General features: G+C 47.5%; 1 protein-coding gene across 2 annotated transcripts in view; it reads right to left on the bottom strand.

The window, feature by feature from the left end:
- Positions 1-1,714: 1,714 nt before the first annotated feature.
- Positions 1,715-20,965, bottom strand: part of LOC146862709 (plasma kallikrein-like) — a 640,898-nt gene continuing 621,647 nt past the window's right edge. For both annotated transcript variants that reach the window (XM_085641979.1, XM_085641980.1), the window contains 2 exons: positions 7,394-7,550; positions 1,715-1,879 (listed from right to left, as the gene is read on the bottom strand). In XM_085641979.1, the coding sequence (XP_085498105.1) occupies positions 1,878-1,879; positions 7,394-7,550 (159 nt within the window). In that variant the 3' untranslated portion in view covers positions 1,715-1,877. The remainder of the gene's footprint in view (positions 1,880-7,393; positions 7,551-20,965) is intronic.

The following is a 20,965-nucleotide window of genomic DNA, read 5'->3' as shown; positions in this document are numbered from 1 at the left end:
GTTCGCCCTGCTTTCTCCCATTGACAATGTTTTTCTAACTTTTCTGTCTTCCTCTCCCTCATTCTTGCCGCCTGTTTCGATTTTTTCTCTCTCTTGCTTTGGATTTGAGTCTGATCATGAAAAGTAAGTGCTGATGTCCAAAAACAAGTGTTGGTGAGCCCCACCTGCAACAAGTAGCTGAAATTAGCACTGCACCCCGTAAAATTATCCTCGCGTTTAATTCAGATAGCATTGCACTTACCGGGAGGCAATCCTCAGAAATTGGAACGTACTTTAAGATCAGTGTGTCCGCACCTGGTTATCACGATAACTGCCCATTTTCAAGTTGTTTCCCACCTGCATATATTGTCTTCTTTTAGCAAACAAAATATCTGGGAGAAATATCGGGAATGTGGTATTGCAATCCTGATATGGGCAGTAGATTACCATTAACATGAGAAGAATAGCCTTGGTGCTCTTTAGCCTGTTATTCCTCTGCATAACAAAAAATAGTTCTGGCCCACAAGCATGTGCAATGGCCAGATAGTTTTTTTGGTTTGGATTGCAAGCTTCTAGCAGAAAATGTATAAACAAGCATTGGCAATGCCAATAGGTCAGGTTTATGATTGTACTGTCAAACCAGACCTAAAGATCCATGTACGTTAATGACTGCCTCCTCCTATCTGTGCTACTGCAAGAGTAAACACCATCAATTATTAAGTTATCTACACTTTAGTAGTGTTGAAATGGCAAGTGTATGCCCCTTAAAGTTCAAAATCAGGCAGTAGAATCAATAAAATGTGTCTGGAAGCATGCAACTTTTGCCCAATTAAAACATTTACTTCTGGCTCCCAACTCCCCTCACTGCAGTTCACACATAATTGTCTGGCAACATCTGCACTGTCAAGCCAGACCAAAAAACTTCAAAAAAATATGCCATTACGTCAAAAAGGCAGCCATATGCTTTCAATAAAAATTATGTAGAAAAAATAACCTTTGATGTAATTTTAACAGAAAACCGCTGTCACATCCTTGCAGTAGATGTCATTAGAACTGGTGCATAAACCCTTTTTAGTTTTAATGCATATCACAGGAAAATATATTCATGCTGGTGCAAAGAAACTGCACTATTGGTTTTGATTTATTGTAACCTTTAGATAAATGCATAAGGACGACTACAATGTATACAGAAGGGAAAGAGAGAAGCATAATTGAAGTTTTGGCCTACCATCCCTTGAAATGAACATCACTTCTTTTAAAATGGATGTGCATATGTGATCAGGCAAAGTGCCATCACATACAGTGTACGAGAGTCAACGGATGAAGTGGGCAGGCCCACTGTCCCCAGCTGTACGCTAGGGAAGCAACATGTGACTTACCACTGTACATGCCAATGGAGGAAGGAGGCTCCTGTATAAATATGTGTATGTGTGTATATTTTCGATTTAGGTTATTTTATTACATGAGGCTGGCGAGGCAGCTAAACCTGTCTATAGGCCAGACCTAACTACGTCTTAGCAGGATTCGGCACACTTTTTTTTCAGTAGCATTTACATTTTCAGTAGCTCTAACTTTCTCCTCTCTAGAACCAACTGCAAGCTCACTTACAAACTTACTAAATCCTCGAGTGAACTTAGCAGCACAGTCCAAACAACATGCATAGTCATGTGTGACTGACGACCAGATCAATATATTTGCGACCAATTTATTACATAGTTAGCCAACAAAATAGGACTCTGTATCAAAATGATGTTTTATTGATATTCGGAATCAATGTGGGAAAATCAAAAGCCAGGTTCTGCACACTGGCACAGCTAATGATTTATGGCCTCAGAATGCATTGTTTAAATGGAATTTTCCGATAGTTTTCTCTTCTTCTTTTAACAGCATCTTCATATTTCTAAAACAAAACAACATAAGAGAAGAATGTTATGATAAATAAAACAAAATAAAAATAGAAATTTCATGACATTTATTACCATGGCTACTTTGCAGTGGTGCAGTGAAATTTTGTACTGACACGTGCACCGACTAAATAATGCAAATACAACATTCGCAATTACAGCTTAAAAAATTGCTATTTTTTAACTAGTTGATTTATGTACATATCAAAGTTTCACTGGTTGATGGGTCCTTGAAATTGGCCTCATAAGGGTCCTTAGGAGAGAAGGTAATGTAATGCTTCTCATACCCCTTGCTTCACTCAGCATCTTTGGTGAGCAAAATTAGATATTGGTCAATCCAGCCACAGCCCGTGCAGGTAAGAGAAGTGGGGCCGGGTTGGGGGGGGTGGGTGGATTGGCAGATGACCACAAGGGAAAATTAAATTAATAATTGATTTTCCCTCATCGCCGTCTGCCGAAATCCCCCCCCACCTGGCCCCACCGCCCCACTGCTCTTACCTGCGCAGGCCGCTGCTGGTACAATCTAAGAATTTACTATCCTGTAACGTTGTGATATGATTTAAGTTCTATGTGTTGTTGTGATATGATTTAAGTTCTATGTGTTGAACTAGTCAATGACACCTGGACAACTCTGTGCTCGCCTCCTGAAGTGTGATACCACAGGCTTTTGCCACAGTTCAGCATAAAGGCTAACAGAATCATTTGATGAAATACCTGTGTTCTTCTCTGCATTGGTAGACATAGAATGACTTACCAGAAGAGAGAGAGAGAGAGAGAAAATGAGAATGAAATAGAAAGGTGATTAACTGGAAGCAAGGGGGTTCCTTGCAAAATCAAATTCTACCCACAATGGGACTGTGAGGAAAGTGGTGTATTTTATGGTGTGGTTGTGAGACCTCACCATGCAATACGCTCACAATGCTATCTTTGGTCCAGTTAGGCTCATTTGTGCAACCACTAGCTCAACCCTGGGTAGCTGTGGCTTCAAACAGCAAGGCATAAACAAGGGAACAAGTGTAAACCATTGAGAAGTACTAAAACACTGAAATAAGTAAGAAAGCAATCCGACACCAATTTATAAAAATAAATCTTATTTTTATTATTTTTTAGACTTCAAAACAAGCAAAATCCATCAGAGGATTCCAGAGATATAACTTTTTAAGTACATTGTAAATTAGTGCTTAATGATCAAAATTCCAACCAGAATTGGTAAGCAGAAAGTTTAGAAACTTTGTAAAATTTTTAAAGAGTTGCTCTGTTCTACCCCTGCCCGCTGTGGGAGACTGACTCCCACAGGAAGAAAGTCAAGGGAGCCAGTAAGGATGTATACAACAATTACTGTTAGAACTGGAGTTTCTGGTTTTCAGAGTATGCACCTTGTACAAGCAGGAACCACCACTCTAGGCAGGGTAAACTAGATACATACACCCTCTGGTAGCTTGGCACACAACACACAGGCTTATCTAAAGAGGCAATGTGTAAAGTATTTGTGCAATACATAGACATACAGTCACATAATGAAAACACCACAAAAATACTTCACACAGGGTTAGAAAGCTTTGTTGAAGAACCCCTTTATGATGCAGGCACTAGTTGGCCGTTGAGCCATGCGGTCTGTCGTTTCCAGGCCGAGCAGTCCGTCGAAACATTGCCATCAATCAGCTCCTCTATCGGAGTAAAAGGGCAATGCATCAGTTCCAGTTGGAGCAAACTCATCACTGCATTCAGTTTGATGGATCTGTACAGCAGAAGCCACATTTCAAGGGCATAGTACTGGATTAGCACCACTTGGCAGGGCAGGACTCACAGATGTCAGAGTACAGGTGCTGTTGCAGAGTTTAAGGAAGTCTTTGATGGCCTTGAGACTGCAGAAGAGGGGGCAAGCCCTTGGAGTCACTCTGGGTTAAAGTGAAACGGGTCCGGTACTTGTCCTCATCAAGGCAGATAACCAACATAAAGGGGACCCCTGACAACTGATAATAGGCAGGAAGGGCAGGGGAAATATAAAGAACCAATACACAGAAGGTTACCCGCCTATATAGAATATTTTCATAAGGGCCCTAAGAAAAGAGTCCCAAGCATTAACCAAAAAGCACCAGCACTGACAATTGCAGATATTTAATGATCCAACAATCAAATAATTTTATAACAAATAGTTTTCATTTTTATTTTCATTTTATCAGAGAACAGGATAATTGAACTTATTCAAGATATATAAAAGATATCATATTTAAACAAATATTATATACATAAACATAAAGTCCCACATAGCTCACTCAAAACTATCAATCAAACTAACATGCATTCAAATAAGCCCATACATTCATGTTATATAAAAAACAAATATATGACATCACAAATGCATCGAGATGGTAACACTGCCGAATGGTGTTCAGATGACAAATTCTCATTTATCATCCTGGTGGTAAGAGAAATTACAGCCCACAAACACGAGATAGGTTAAACGCCAACACACGTTTTGGTGTAAGGCCCCAACCGGGGCAACACCTTCATCAGGGCGAAGATGAAAAAGTGGTGTGGGACAAGACAGACACACCTGTGGGGAATAGCTATGGTAATTCCCACTAGCACAAATCGGGGAAGGCGGCCAATGAATCCACTCAGAGTTTAATCCTGAGGCCTCCAAGTTGCCAAAAATTGGTATTTCAATATAGCAGAAGCTGATAAACAACTGTCAAAGGGAGCCACCAGCCACTAATTTTACGTCCGCACTCGGGCCGGAAATTCCGGCCCGGAGGCGGAGCTTCTGGCCTGAAGGCGGAGCTTCCGGCCCGGAGGCGGAGCTTCCGGCCCGGAGGTGGGGATTTTGGCCGGTGGCGGAGATTTAGCCATGGCAGAAATCTCCACCTCTGGGCTGGAAGCTCCGCCTCCGGGCCGGAATTTCTGGCCCGAGTGCGGACGTAAAGTTAGTAGTCGTAAATCCATTCTGTGAATACCAAAAGTAGTAAGTGCATTCTGTGAATACCAAAAGTAGTAAGTGCATTCTGTGAATACCAAAAGTAGTAAGTTTAGGATTTTGTCTTAAGTTAATTCTGTGAATCGGGCCCCCTGACTTTGCTGAACCAATCCTTTGGCACCTTAAAATATATTTTGGGTCTGGTGGGAATCCATGTTCTACTCTGGGTAATGTGACTCTTTTAGTGTGGACTACATTCCTAAAAACTCAAAGTTGCTGAAACCAACTGAGCTGTCCTGTCCATCTTTCCACCCAGCACCACTAGGAAACCAGGGAGGAAAGACATTTTATGTTAAACTTTTTACATTGTATTTTGCTGTCTGCTATATTTTTTCCATTGGCTAGATGATGTAAATGCATATTGTTATGTAGAGCTCTGGTACAGATCCTCGATCATTTATTTCAGTTTCTGTTTCTCACAAACCACTGCTATGACATAGCAACGTTTGATAACAAAACTGGTTACACACTGTTGTGATGTCATAAAGACCTTCTAGGCCAGGCTGACAGGCCTTCCTGAGAGTCTCTCAGCGCAGCTCTGCTTATCTGCTTTGACTGAAAGCAGATCACACAGCAGTAGGAGGGAGAAGGAAAGCAGGGATGCTGATGGGCTTTAGTCAAGGATGGCAGGTGAGTTTTTAAAGGACAGGAATACATAACAGAGGGTATGCTATGTATGGCTCCCTCATGGTTCCTTTGCCACTGCATAGCAGCTGAAATCAGGGACGGATGATTTAGGGGCCATACTGTTAAGTAATGCTCCCAGATCATAGTTGAGAAGAATGGTCTTTATTGTAGAAAGTAGCAATTGGAAATATAACCGGTCAGCTTCACGTCCAAATTTAAGATTATAGATGGGTTCTGAGTGACATCATAGGGAACTCAAGCTTTGCTATCATTGCCTATTTGACGTCACTTAGAACCGCCCGGTGGAAAACATCCCCATAATTCACTGTTACCCATCCATAATTCTATATGTAGAAACCCAAAGCTGAAGAGTGTCTCACACCCTCTCCCATTAGGCAATGTTGGCCATAGGGTAATATGTAATTATGCAATATAGTTCATAGTCCATACGTACTATTACAGTGCTTAGGGATGCACACGCTGTGTGTAGATTTGACTGGCCTCTGCCCATACAGCTAAATTCAAGATATGTTTTATTCCAAGTAAAAGTTTAGGTAGACATTGAGTACATTGAGTGTAAGGGCTTGTGTCTTGCAGGATGTGGGTCCCGCGTCCACCTCCTGGATCATACCGTGACTGCTTGCAATTCATACTCTTGAAAAGGCAAGTGCACAGAGGGGTAACTTGGTTATCCAGTTTGAGTGCAGCAGTAGCTCTGGACATTTAAGTAGTAAAGAACAGTGCCAACCCCAGATAAAGCCCAGACCACTGATTGCACCAGGACCATGCGAGGTGGACTCGCTGATACCCTTCAGAGTTGTTTGTAGAACACATTTGTTCGTCAATATTATTAAAAAACAGTTTTTCCAAGAGAAGTTTTGTCACTTTTCTAAATTTGATACTGATGGTATTCTGTTGAAAGCGTTTGACTGTTTAGTTTCCATGTGCCTTTTTTCAGCATCTGTCATTTCATTGGAATGACTCCCCAGGTACCAAGAATCTACTCCATGTAGAGTATGTGTGTGTATATATTCTCTATACAGGCTCTCCGTTCTGCATTTCCCTGAGCCTTGGCTGAAAGCAACTAATCTGTGCTGAAAAAGCAAAGCGTGACAAGTTTTTCAGAAATTTGGCTTTGCTTTCTTGTGTGTGGGAATAGCAGCCACAGACGAAAACTGAATTGAGACCTTACCTTATTGAAGCCATACTGCACATGGCCCACACCCATGCCTTACCCGCCCGCAACTGAAACATGCCAGCAGCAGCTAACCAATGGGATGCTTCCCAAGGTGAGTGATGAACAGGCCCTCGCAATAATCTTAATGAAAGGGGAACTGCCATGATCATAAAGTCAATCAAGTGCCACTAATCAGCCATAAATTAAACAGCTTATTTGTCTAAACCATCACAATGTTAAATTACTCATGTGTCACTGAATGTTTTAAATTCCATTTCTTTACTCAGCTCTCATGTGTATGTAGAAACCTTACCCACTTGCGGTTTGAAAATCTAGGTGCATTTGCTTGAGACGTTATTTCTCACATCTTGATCCTCAAAAATATCATGACACAACCACAGAGTACAAACAGTGCACCATGAATATCTGGGCTCGGGGATGGGCAGGCCACCGCCAGCAGAGCTGGCCCAGGAGAGTTCTCAATGGAACTGATCATTTCCACCACCAGCAAAGGAAACTAACGCGTCACAGACCCCTAAAACAAAAGTGGCGCGGTGGCACCGGTAGAACAAATCAACCACTGGGTTTACCTCTGGGCACGGGAGCACAGGTCTGTCCATTTGCGTGTGATTGCTAATTCGGATTTGCCTGTGACTATGTCATGCAATATCTGATGACGCCACACGTTATCCTCCATAAATACTTAAATAGATTTAAACATTGTCTTACACTGCTGTATTGTTTGCAGAATCCAGTCCGTGAATTCAGACACTTTAGTATAAACCCCAGGCTGTTCTTGTTGAGCACATCCTTCACCCCAGCTGGTGATGCCAACCAAATACCACACGTCCTGAGACCGGCATGCTAAAGGACCACCCGAGTCACCCTACAAGACAAAAAAATATGTTACAAAACAGCAACATCCAGATCGGCATTGGGTTTGGGTCAAGAACAACATGTTTTATATATGCCACAGCTATTTGCAGCCATGATTTAACGATGGAGCAAGAATGGACCACAGAAATAATGATTTTACTAGATGGCCATGTGTAGTATTAGATCTCCTTTATGAATGGTCTACAAAAATCCTCAAGATTTCCCTCCGCGGAACGACGATTACAAGGGGCTCCCGCCAATTTCAGAGGAGGGGTTTGTGGAGGTTGAGAGCTTTGGGCAATTATATGAGGATATCGGATTTACTGTGCTAATTGTCGGTGTTTTTCCAGCACCTGGAGACGTTGCCTGCTCGAAGTGGATGAAATCTCCAAGGTAAATATTACTTGGGTAGCGGAGTTCAGCTTACACTCAATGAAACACCTATAGAGAGAACTTAAGTGTATTCGTTAAATATTTAGGGGCAGATTTACAAGGCCCTTGCGCCACTTTTGCGTCATTCTTAACATGGGAAAAGTGACGCACACGTGGCGCAAGGGGCTTGTAAATAAGCCCCTTAGAACTTACACATATTGTAGGACGTAAATTATGGCGCATAGCTTTCTACATTTGTAGCAAATTGGCCGGATTGACAGCACTGTATCTTTTGCGAACAGTACTAGTTTTACAGCGAGATCTTTTGTAATTTTCTTGCTGGTCACTTAGAACTCTTACTAGAATGTCCTGATTAATGAGACTGGAAGGATGCCTCCCTGACATTAGTCTGTTTCCATGACAGAACCTGATGGATATATGTTGTAAACATGTATCATCTGTATTGTACTTACCGTTCTTCCTGTTATGTATTAGCCTTTCCTTTGTGTCCTTTCCCCATTCTTCCTTTGGAACACTTGTGGTGTTCTAAGTGCTCGCGTGTAATCTAAGCTGGATTCTAAATGAGGCAGTGTCCGGTCAGCTGGTGTGGTGTACGCTTTGTCTATGCTCCAGAAATAAATATCCTGTTTATGGTGGAAAAGCTCCAGTGTTGTTTATACAACTATCTACTTCAATATACTACCTTAAGAACATAATGGGCCAGTACCGTTTTACTGGTGGGCATTTTGGGCAGGGGTAGGGGGGTTATGGGGGGGTACTCGCCCGCCAGGCCGGATGGCCTCTGACCTGTTCCTATGCAAAGCAGGGTTAGTACTGATTGGCAGAAGGCAGACCTATGTCTACAGTGGCATTGTGGGCGTAAATCAATGGACTGGAATACAGCCATGAGCGGCCGCCAGTGGCGATGGGGTGGGGGATGGTGACAGAGACTCAAGGCATGACTGGGGTTCTTCATAGGTGTGGGTGGAGTGGTTGGCTTCAAGACGGAAACTCTGAACAGCATATGTATGTAATGACATATGGTAAGTGCAATTTCATTTCACAGCGTGGATCCCTGAAAAGCAGGTTGTAGCTCATGGTTTAAGAATCCAGCCTCTCTGGGCATGTATTTATCAGCAGGAGCCAATGATTAAATAGGAAATATCTCTCATAGAAGTGCAGGCAGGGTGCTATCAGTTTACAATGGCAGTGCACAGTAGCACATCATTCAAGATACCCTTTGGATGCCACCATTCTCTTCCCCTAATAGCCAAAGTCATTAAAGATGACACCACCCTCACCCATGGAGTATAACAACATATCTGAAAAACAGCTGGGTATATGCCAACAAAATGTAAATCACAAACTTACCCTGCCATTATCCCGACCCTATTGTGAATTGTTTCCTGCTCCTGTCACTGCTACACTCAAGTCCATGTGTGTTTTAGGCCATCCTTCTAAACAAGTCAAATTAAACCAAAGTGTGAGATCAAGCCTAGACCTCAAATGTGCAGAAGGCCACAATAGTTAACAAACTAGCAAAGAAAGGTGGACAGCTGTGCGATTGCAGTTCAAGACGGAAAACATATTGGGAGATAAGGGTTGTTGCTGCAAGGAGCACACTACCTACAATGGAACTGTGCTGCCACCTCTCAGAACCAGGAAAGAGTGTCACCACTGCCCCAATGAGAGCACACAACCATTTGCACTATAGACACACACACATACAATCTCATCACAAGCAAATCTCCTCCCCCTTGCAACGCAAAGGCTCGGCGGCAGCGATGGACCGAGACCAGGGCGCAAGTCCTAAACAAGCGTTGGCATAGCCAATAGGTCTCGCTTTTGGGACCTTATAAGTATTTAGTTATGCAGCACAATATCCTTGGTGCAACAACAACTGTTGCATGGCAAAACACTTATAAGGCCCCAAAGGCGAGACCTATAGGCATGACTGGCAATCAAAGTAGCTGTTTACCAACAATGAGGAAGGGTAACCGGCACAACTGCATTTTTTAAATTGGTGCCCGATATTTGCAAGACTTCATAAGTGCAAAAAAACAGAAAGGTCGTCCCAAAATGAATGTAAATTACACCAATGGAATCTGTGTCTTCTGCAAACGTTGGTTCTAACTGTATAGGGACTCACACAATTATGGAATTCGCTCACCTGGGTTCTATGGTAGGACTTCTAAAAATGTGTATAAGAGCAGCACTCCAATAAAATTCATAGGCAATAACTGTTTTGGCCTCCAAAGCGTTACGTGTGCCGGCAAAAACTGGAATGCACATCTGGTTGGCTTTTACAGAGTAGCTGTATGCCAGCTATCAGCCACTCCAAAGGACAAAAACACATTAGAACCACACGAAAACACATAAAATGGAGAAAATACTTCACAACCAGCAAGTGAGAGCTGGTACAGTGCACATCAATGCTGCGGCTTGAATATTGGGAGTACCGCTGGGGTTCTCCAATGACCTGTAGATATAGACACAAAGGATGTAGAAAAGGCCACGGAACTCATTCAGACATCCTATTTCTCTGTAACGCATTTAATAAGGCTACCTGGTCTCTATACCCGATCCCCAACTCCTAATGCATGTTGGGAGTTGGGAGATTCACATCCGAGTCCAACTCGACCTGCTTGTACTGTGACCTAAACAGAAACACCTCAGGCGAAGCCTTGCACCCCAAGCAAACAATTTACACCCAAACTAACCCAGAGCCACATTCAGCGGTGTAGACAATGTAGTGGCAGCAAGGCATGACGTCCCTCTCCAGACTCTCGCATCAAGGCGCTCCATCAGAGGGCAGACTTTCATATCTTGAAGGGAAAAAGTAAACTCGCACAAGAGTATTCCAATAATAGCTTTAAATCGGAGACCCTGAAAAGTATACGCACCTTACTTAACTTACTTACTTACTGTCTGAGAAGCTACACACCGGAAATAAGGCATTTTGGATTAAAAACAAAAATAGGTTGGCGTAGCGACAGATAACTTGCTTGTGCATAAATAGGTGTGTTATTGATAAAGATGTGATTCCTCATTTAAAACCGCCGGGCTGCCTTGGCAAATAATTCACACCCATACCCCACAGACCAGGTAAACCGACCCTGCTCATATTTTGCCCTTAAGGTGTAAGTAATGAAACGCTTACCCTGTTGCAGCCTGCCAAAGTGTCAACTCCGACAAAAGCCCTAGCATTCCTCCCTGCCCTGTTGCAAGCCAACTCAAAGCGAGGCAAGAAAGCGAGAGACTGGCTCTAATAAGCCCCTTCGGAGGAGAGAGAGAAGGAGCTGAGAGGCGACAGCAGTGTGGAGCTCCTCTCGGCTTCTGTTAATGAAACTCCAGGACATGAGTGAGTGCCTACTAACACGTCCCTTCTATACAACTGGGCGTCACCTTACCGACCACCCACTCAAAACAGGAGTGCTCTGGGACAACGGCTGCAACTGACTGGAAGAGTAAAAGTGTGCGCAGAGTGCCAGGACCCAGAGGAATGGGCAGAACGGAGCAGACGGAGTCGAGAGCATCAGAGAAAGAAATAATGGCAGCCTCCATGGGAGGCGGGCACACTAGATTCAGCATGCCTGTCTAGTGGCCCGCGCCATCTGCTGTACCCTCAGCCTGTCCCGATTTCAAGACGACCGCAAACTGCATTTTGGGGCTTGCAGTTTCGCTTTTACACTTGCAAGCCTGGACTCAAACATCCCAGCACGCAAAGTGCTCGAGGTTAAAACGTTAGGCATGGCTTTAGGTGTCTGCGACATGAGGCCTCTTGACAGGGCGCGCGCCAGCAAAAGGGGAGACACCTGTTGAAAGTGTAATTTGGCTTGAGGGTGATGTGCTTACGTAAACATCTGGAAAGGAAACAACAAAAGCAAAAAATAACTCAGCGAAGGTAAAGATGTGGGAAATAGAAGTCGCAAAGAAAACAGTCTTTTCAGAGCAACAACAGAACACAATCGAGGTCCCGTCCAACCAAGGCGACCGTTTTTGTGTGTGCTTTGGTCTGAACTCTGCAATAGTTAAAGAAATGAAACAGACTTTAATTGCTTACGCATCCTTTCTATAAATGCTTCAATTGCAGATTACAATGAAAAAATGCACTTTGTACTGCGCAGCGTCCTTAACACTAGCAAAGACATAACGTACCAGATGGACAGCTGCTGGCAAATTAATCCACTCAAAAATGGCGACTGTCTATGTCTACGTGAAAACCCTAAATGTTTTAATCAGGCAATTCAAGACCACCCAAAAGTAAAAGGAAGTCTCGGAAGATGTGTACACATGTGGGTGTTGTGGCATTTGCACTGGAGGAGGAAAACGTGTTTTTGAAGTTGTGGTAGGAGAGCAGGCCGCCCCTGACCTGTACGGGCCCTCTTTGGCTGGTAACAGCTGTAAAGAGAGTGCTTTGCAGAGACGGAGGAGGGGGGCTGGGGTTCTTCGGATGCTGCACGTGCAGTGCAGAAGCAGTGCCAAGTGAATACACATGGTACCCCCAGGGGCACCCCGCTGTTCCCCTTCCCCCATGGTAGGTTACCCAATGATGTCACACACAAGACAGTTGGTGTTGGGTAACAATGCTGCAGGTTTATTACATAATTCCAGAATATGTAATGGGTGGGTTATCTTACGGGCGATCCAAGGGCAGGCAACCAACTGGGTCGCCTGCCCGCCTGATGAGCCGGGCAGCGCGGGATCGATGCCCGCCATTGCTGCCCTCCATGTGATTCTTTCTACGATCACGTGCCGTTGGTACTGCTACTCACGCCCCCCTTCTGGGGGCGGAGCGTCGCTTAGCATGCCCCCGGTTGTTCAGGCCCACAACCGCCCGCAGGACCAGCGGGGCGCCGACACGGCTTCCGGGACCCTCCCATGAGGCTCCTCGGTATTGGCTCAGGCACCCCCTATGGTGCCGCGCAGAGGTACCCTTTGTACTGGCCTGCTTCCAGATCGCCCTGTAACTCCGCATGCAACGAAAAAAGAAAACATTACAATGCTCAGAAACCACCCCCACCCAATGCCTACGCCGGGTAAGCGGTAGGGAGGGATGTGGCGAGGTGGGCGACAAAGAGGTCGCCAGGAGGGTGGGGGAAGGCTAAATAGCCTCCCCCTCACACCAGGGCCAGGAAGTGACACGCCTTGCGCGTCACGTCTGGCCAGCCCGACCAGGGGGGCTCCGGTCGTTGTCCCCACCCCCTCCCGGTGAGAGGGGGTGGGGAGGGGTGACCGGTACCCCGGGGGCACTAAGGCGCCGACCGCCGATTGGCCCCCTGTGGGGGCCGCGGTCAGCGGCATAGTACCCCTAGGGGCACCCCGCTGTCCCCCCTCCCGCATGGTAGGTTACCCAAATGACACACACAAGACAGTTGGTGTTGGGTAACAATGCTGCAGGTTTATTACATAATTCCAGAATATGTAATGGGTGGGTTATCTTACAGGCGATCCAAGGGCAGGCAACCAACTGGGTCGCCTGCCCGCCTGATGAGCCGGGCAGCGTGGGATCGATGCCCGCCGTTGCTGCCCTCCATGTGATTCTTTCTACGATCACGTGCCGTTGGTACTTCTACTCACGCCCCCCTTCTGGGGGCAGAGCGTCGCTTAGCAAGCCCCCGGTTGTTCAGGCCCACAACCGCCCGCAGGACTAGCGGGGCGCCGACACGGCTTCTGGGACCCTCCCATGAGGCTCCTCGGTATTGGCTCAGGCACCCCCTATGGTGCCGCGGAGAGGTACCCTTTGTACCGGCCTGCTTCCAGATCACCCTGTAACTCCGCCACAGCCCTGGAGGCGGCTCACCGTCGCAGCCAGGGCCCCCACCAACCCGCTATAGTCTTTCTTGCAACCTCTCCTGTCTAGGGCTTCCTGCGTCTAGCTGGAAGGAACCATCCCTGCAGAAGAAGAGTGTGGAATTTTTGCCACCTTATGACACTTTGACAGCGCTAGCGGGACTCAAACCCTTGTCCAGTGAGATCCTGTACAACCACAGGCACAAGACTACCAGTGAGTTATAGCCCCTGGTGGTGTAGATGGCCCCATCTATGTCCCCAGGCCCTAAACGCTATCCAGTGAGGCGCTATGTGGTGACCACTTATTCTATTGCCGCTATGTCAGTGCATCCCTGAATTCAATGCGATTGGGGCACTGAGCTACACCCATATCCACACCCATCTAGTGGCTTAATCCAGGCTTCCCTTATCCTTAGATAATAACTACCATTCCATCTCGGTTGCGTTGCCCTTCCTGACTAGGCACCCCCTTGGGTGCCTAGGTTACACTTAGATATGTGTGATTTGCCCCATATCTGTGCCATTATGAGTGACAGTTGAAGGCTGGCCACATAAGCATGTTGGCGGGGCAGAGTTGGGGGCATAAGCATACCTCTTTTAGATTGTCGGCAGCGACCCGTGTTTAACTGTTACTAACATGGCAATGACCGTTCTACGTTAGGACTATCCCCACTCTGGTCTGCCCTGCCCAAGGACTGATGCACTTGGGAGCGCGAGACCGTAAGCAATGGGGGTGGGTGTCAAGACAATTACAACAATGACAAACGACCCAAGCCCCCTTTCAGCAAAAGGTTGGAGACGAGGGACACGTGGTCACGATCGGACAGCGCGACCCTTGCTGTAAATAGCACTTTTATATCGCGCGAACTCGACCCGAAGGTATAGCAGCACTGTGCATGAGCACCATATTTACACACATATACGGGGACGGGAGTGAGATCATGAGCTGCCAGATCCGTGACCCTTAGAAACCCAGGCATACCAGGTCCAGCAGCTCGCATACATATTCGGGCACGGCGATATTCACCGATTTACCCAGCGTCACAAACCCAGCGTGAACTCGATCTGAAGGTATTGGCGCGCAGTTCATGAGCACCGTATTTACATACATAATCGGGCACGGGGAGATAAAGTGATCAGCCCGGAGTCACAGCGCGACTCGCCCGACGGTATATGGAGCGCAGTCTGTACGCCCCGTATCTACATACATATTCGGGCACGGAGTGGGATCATGAGCCGCCAAAACTCGCGACCCTCGGGGGCCCAGGTAGACCAGGCCCAGCAGCACGCATACATATCTGGGCATGGGGTGATCAGTGATTTGCCCAGTGTCACAACCGCAGCGCGACGCGATCCGAAGGTAATGGAGCGCAGTTCGTGAGCACCGTATACACATACATCAACGGGCACGTGGATATTAAATTGTAATGCGCGCGAAATTATTAGAGCGCCGGACACGAGCACCTACCAAATGACCCATTCCGGTGCAGGGGGTGTCGAATGCCTGGAATCACCTGATGCGCGCGAATGTGGGCACGAGCAAATTCTTGTGAAAAATACATGCACTTGTATCATGTGTCTGCATTATAGGAAGCCAGCCCAATACATGTTGCATATTTATCTAGCGTGAAATCGAACCGAAGGTATTGGAGCAAAATCCTGTGAACAATGCCTGCACTTGTATCAAGTGTCTGCCTTATAGGAAGCCAGCCCAATACATGTTGCCTATTTGTATAGCGCGAACTCAACGCCAAAGGTATTGGAGCGCTTTACAAGAGCACCGTATTTACATTACACCATGCAGACACGGGGAGCGTAAGCGATTCGTACCATATAACACGATCCCCGTGCCAAATCACGCGAGCACCGCACCAGATTAAGCATTGAGGTGCGGGGGGGTTTAGTAATGCCCGTAATCGCGTAATGTGAACAATGCATGTACTTGTGTCATGTATCTGCCTTATATGAAGCTAGCAATTACATGTTGCATATTTATATAGCGCGAACTCGACCGGAAGGTATTGGAGGACTTTACATGAGCACCGTAATTACATTACACCTTCAAGCAGGGGGTGCTTAAGAGAATCGTACCATATTACACGCTCCCCGTACCGGATCACGCGAGCACCGCACCAGATTATCCATTGAGGGGCAGGGGTTTTAGTAATCGAGAAGTATGCCCCGCGGGCGCAAGGTCGACGGACACCCGATCGATACAGTGTGTAATGAGCGCTTTACCCTACACTGAATCACGCTGCGGCGACGCTTGGGCAGGGGAAGGTTTAGACCTTGCCCGCGAAACCCCCTGAACCCTAGTTCGATGCGGCCGCCAACCTCTATCTCGCTGCGGCCGCTGCATGGGCAGGAGGAGGTCTGGAAGGCATTGCACTTTAACTAGTACAGTGTTTACATTACCCATTCACGCATTCGGTGGCAGCGCATCCATTGGCCAGGACCACGTGGCCCGCCGCATGCCCCTCGCGCCCCCAGCAGCCGCGCAGCCGAGGGGGGGGGGGGCAAATGCCTTCTCCCTAAAACAAGCACGAAGAAGCGACACGGGGTTCGGAATTGCCTTTGCACCTGATAAAGAAAGTGCATCCCCACTTGCCATACACAACTAACCCAGGCTATCTTTTATAGCCACAACTTTGTGTACCTGTCCTGCGCGCTTGAGTCAACCCTGCTAACTGCACTCCCAAGCCAGTGAACTTTCCCTTGGACGGGAACTGCACCTCTTTGAAAGGTTGTGAAAATTGTTGCCTATTTATATAGCGCGAACTCGACCCGAAGGTATTGGAACGCTTTAACATGAGCACCGTATTTACATTCCGCATTCAGGCACGGGGAGATAAAGTCATTTGGCCAGACTCACAGGGTGTGGACGCGACCCAAGATGATCGAACTCTGGTTACCAGCACCAAAATCATCAGTCCAGCCGAGGCCTATCCTTTCAGCTTTCTACCTGACCTGCTCGTTCAAATCCCATGCTAACCGCACTCCCAACCAATGAACTCTCCATTGGACGGTAGGTGCACCCCTTTGAAAGGCTGCTAAAATTGCTGCAAATTTATATAGCGCGAGCTCGACCCGACGGTATTGAAGCGCTATACACGCGCACCGTATTTACAATACGCATTTAGCCATGGGGACCTTAAATGATTTGGCCGGAATCACAGGATGTGGATGCGACCCGGGATGATTGAACCCTGGGTTCCAGCACCAAAATCGGCACTCTAGCCTAGGCACCCCATCCCTACAACTTTCAATCGGTGCGAGTTCCCCCGAGGGTGTGGAACGCCTTAAAAGCCCCGTAGTTACCTTATCCATACAGGCACTGGGAGAATAAGTGATTTGCCTACGATCACAGGGTGTGAACGCGCCTAAGAGGTTCGCAACCTGCAAACCACACCTTTGGCGGCCGCGCGGCATCCCCATCGCGGCGAGTGCGTCATTGCCCCCTGGTTGACTGGAATGATGAATTGCGGAGCGTTTCCCCTGTATCACGCGCCCTCCAGAAATACGAAGTCATAATTGCACCACAGTCATGTGTAACAGTGGATCAACCGGCACACGCCACACTCCGTGCTACCGCATATCAACCTCCACCTGGTGCTCCGGGTGCAACTAGCCCATGGCACCAGGCGAGGCTAGCGCCGGGCCTCGCAGCAAGTTGGTAGAGGCGGTGGCGGGCCACACCAGACGGCCGAGCGCTCCAATATATTAACTAATCTCTGCGCAGCATACACATGAAAACAAAGAATCAGACCCCGGCCCAATGCGGTAATCCTCGCACCAAGCGCCACCGCTGAGCAAAATCTACTGCAGTGCGTTGGGTGAAAACACCACAATGCCAGGCGAGCTGACAATGCATAACAAAATAAGATTCATCGCTTTAGAGGGCTCAGGCCATGTTTTTCCGCCAGCCCACTCCCTCCCACAAGCTAGTCACAAATTGACTCACAAGGCCGTGGGACTCTGCTCATGTTTTGAGCCCCACCGAGCCCTCTCTTGGCCATGGACTCAGCCCAAAGTCTCACATTGCTGATGAAACCTCCAGCATCTCGGAACTGGCAATTGAAAGGCGCCGAAACATGAGACCCCCGCGCGCTAACGCTCACATCATGACCCTCAATAAACCCCCACAAGTCATCACATCACATGCCTCCGCTCGGCAACCGCCCTTCACAACTGGCAGCGGGTCGCAACCCACTTGATGGGGGTGGGCGGACCGCCATGTGGTCAGCCTCCTCCAACTGAGGTATGAAAGGACCAAGGCCGCGCACTCTATGCGCTGGCCGGTTGATGTTTGCTGTGGGCCAAACCCCCCACCCTAGCCTGTGTACGCTCACCTTAAACCCCGGGTTCAAAACTGTCCGAACCCGGCGGAGGAGTGTTGTCCTCGCGGACGCGGAGGAGTCAGAACCTAGGAACCGCATCCACGGTACCACAAACAATGCTGGCGCGCATGGCTCCTGCTCAAACAGGGCCATGGAGGATTAATCCCTTATAGCGGCAAACGTGAGCCGCGACTGCAAACAGGAAAAGGCTGTTGAGGCTAACGGCTCCGGCCGCGTTCCTCATGGATGGTGAAAGGTCAACGGCCGCACTTGTGATCGGCAGCAAAGAAATCCCTCGCGGCTCCTGTCGCGCAATGGACGAAACGCCGGGTGTCCTTTACACTTAGCATCTCACCACACGGATTAGAGGCGAGCCTTTGACTAGCTGAGCCATTCTGGCAGCATGTGCAGCAGGGTGTTAACGCACTGAGCTACCTTCCCGCGAGGAACAATGGTGCGGCAAAGAGACACACACTGCGTGTTCTCAGTGCACTGAGACCACATGGGGCACACGGGCTGTACCAGCACGTGGCTGCTGCACATGCAGATGCAGCGTATATGAGCATGTGGAGTCACAGGGCTGTGCATACCTGACGTGTGCAGCAGGAGCGCCCAGGGTGTCTCACGGGGCTGGGCTGTACATGCAAGGCGGGCATAAAGTGTTCGGGGTGGAGAAAACAAGCTCCTTGAGTCTGAGTTGTAACACAAAATCCTGATTTAAAAGCGTCCTGCAGAATGAATACAACTCTTTGCAGTTTGCAGCCTTCGAAAATGCAATTCACGCTGCTGCCTTTCCATAGTGTCTGAAATGTCGGCGTCATGGCCGTGGTATGTGCGTGGAACTCCTAGCATTTGTGGACTGAACCAACTGAGTAGAATGCTGGTTTCACGCCGTCCTGCTTGTTCTTGGAAGTGCGCGGTAGTGCGTGTTTGGCGGTCTGGCCAGTTTCTGTGGCTACACTGCCCTATTAGTGCGCGTCAGGGAAGCCACATACTTCCGAACATCGCTTCACTTTGGAAAGTCATGAGCCGAGTCATAAGGGAGGAGGAGCCAATCGGAGCGCTGGAGGGCGGGGTTAAACTCTACGCATGCATGCTGCTGAGTTGAAGTTTGTGAAAATAAGAGATGGGAACAGGCGCAAAATAAAAATACATATATAAGGATACCATAATTCGGTGTGTTGCAGTGGGAATGGGGCGCAGGAGGGCTAATTAAAGAGGAGGGAGCAAAGGCAAAATACAAGCATTGGCTACGCGCGCAGCTGCGAGACGCGAGAGGGGGAGCGGGAGGAGGGGGAGAAGCGGGAGTTGGACGTGCAGCCGAGAGACGCGCTCTGTGATGGGAGGGGGAGCAGGGGGTGAGCCGTGAAGGAAAGCCAGGGCACAGCATATTTAAGGATACCATAAATTAGAGGTCAGTGTGTTGCAGCGGGAATAGGGCGCGAGGAGGGCTAATTAACAAGCATTGGCCACGAAATTCATCGCGCTCACGATCGCTATGAAAGCAAATGTGATCGCGATGACGCAGAAAGGCGTGCACGCTCACATGCACGCAAGCGCTAGGCCAGCCAGTAGCACTTAAAAAACTCACACACAAAATGTCTTTTCGAGCCAGCGCATGCGCTGGGCTCAGCGAGACCTAAAAAAGAAGTGGGGGGGACTCTGACGTCATAACAGGAAGTTACGTCAGAAAAGGTGGCTTGCACCATCAGACTCATTGCCTCCCCTCGCTCATCCCTTAGATGCGATGGCATCAGAGAAGCCAGCGCGTAGCAGCGTTCTGAATGAGCTCTGATCTCGCCCCAGAGAGGCCAAAGAGTGAATGTGTGGCTCCATTTGCTCTTCACAGGATCAAGAACTACCCCTGGCAGGAGTCTGGCAGCATTATCATGAGGGATTTACTCACCATCTGAGGCCATGCATTCACACCCCCCTACACTGACTACTCCAGCACCCGATGCAGCCCATCTACTATCCATATAATGACTCAGGTAACTGTTGCTACCTGCCCCTGCCCCAGGTGACAGCTGTGATTGCTACAATCCCATTCTTCCATCTGACATAATGCATCGTGCTAGATAGCAATGGTTCCAAGCTAGAAACACAAACCTCTCATACAAAACCCTACAATTCCCTGCATACACACGGCTTGTGAACCATCAGTCTCCACACGTGAATGCCTCCAAACAGTCCCGCAACCCCTGCCCACCTTCCCTTGCCAGGAAGGCAGACAGGAGCCAGACTGGCACAGTGAAGACACCTGGAAAACCAGATTCATCAAGTTCTCAGAAAGATGGGCAGAAACCAGTAGGGCACTGGATGAGTTTTAGAACCGCTGCATCACAGAGATAAAGGTTGGGAGAAGAATATTTTGTTCCCTTGCAATATAAGACAGGAAGAATAGGTACCCCCTAGTAGGGGAGCAGGTTCGTATGAGGTTAGTGGTGTGAAAGTGTTTTTCCAAATCTATATTTTCGCTGAATAAATAATAATGCATAGTAATAATTTTTATGTTGGATCCAGTATAAAAATGATGAACAGATATGATTACAGTTACTTGTTTAATACGGGGTATTGAAGCATGCGTATTTTTATTTCTTTTTTTTATCTACAAATGCAGAAACTACAGAGATTTGACTTTTTTGCCCCCCACCCCCTGCTACTGCAAAGATACAAAATTTCAAGGACACGGAGGAATATACAATTTGGGAATATTGAGTTCAGAATCACCAAGGAGAATTTTACAAGGTAAAAGAGAGAGCAAAAAAAAGAGATAAAAGGAAAAAAAAAAAAGAAAGAAAAGAAGGGCAAGGGACAAAAGGAAAAAGAAGTCAGATTAGCTGTATGGTCCAGACTGTTCAGGCTGATCTAGCCAGGTGGTGAAAGGTCCCCAGATATCTAGCCCCTTCTTAGCCCTTTACGG

This window comes from Triturus cristatus, chromosome 2_2 (assembly GCF_964204655.1).
Source record: "Triturus cristatus chromosome 2_2, aTriCri1.1, whole genome shotgun sequence".
NCBI lineage: Eukaryota > Metazoa > Chordata > Amphibia > Caudata > Salamandridae > Triturus > Triturus cristatus.
The sequence above is the reverse complement of the archived record's forward strand: the minus strand, read 5'-3'. Positions and strand labels throughout refer to the sequence as shown.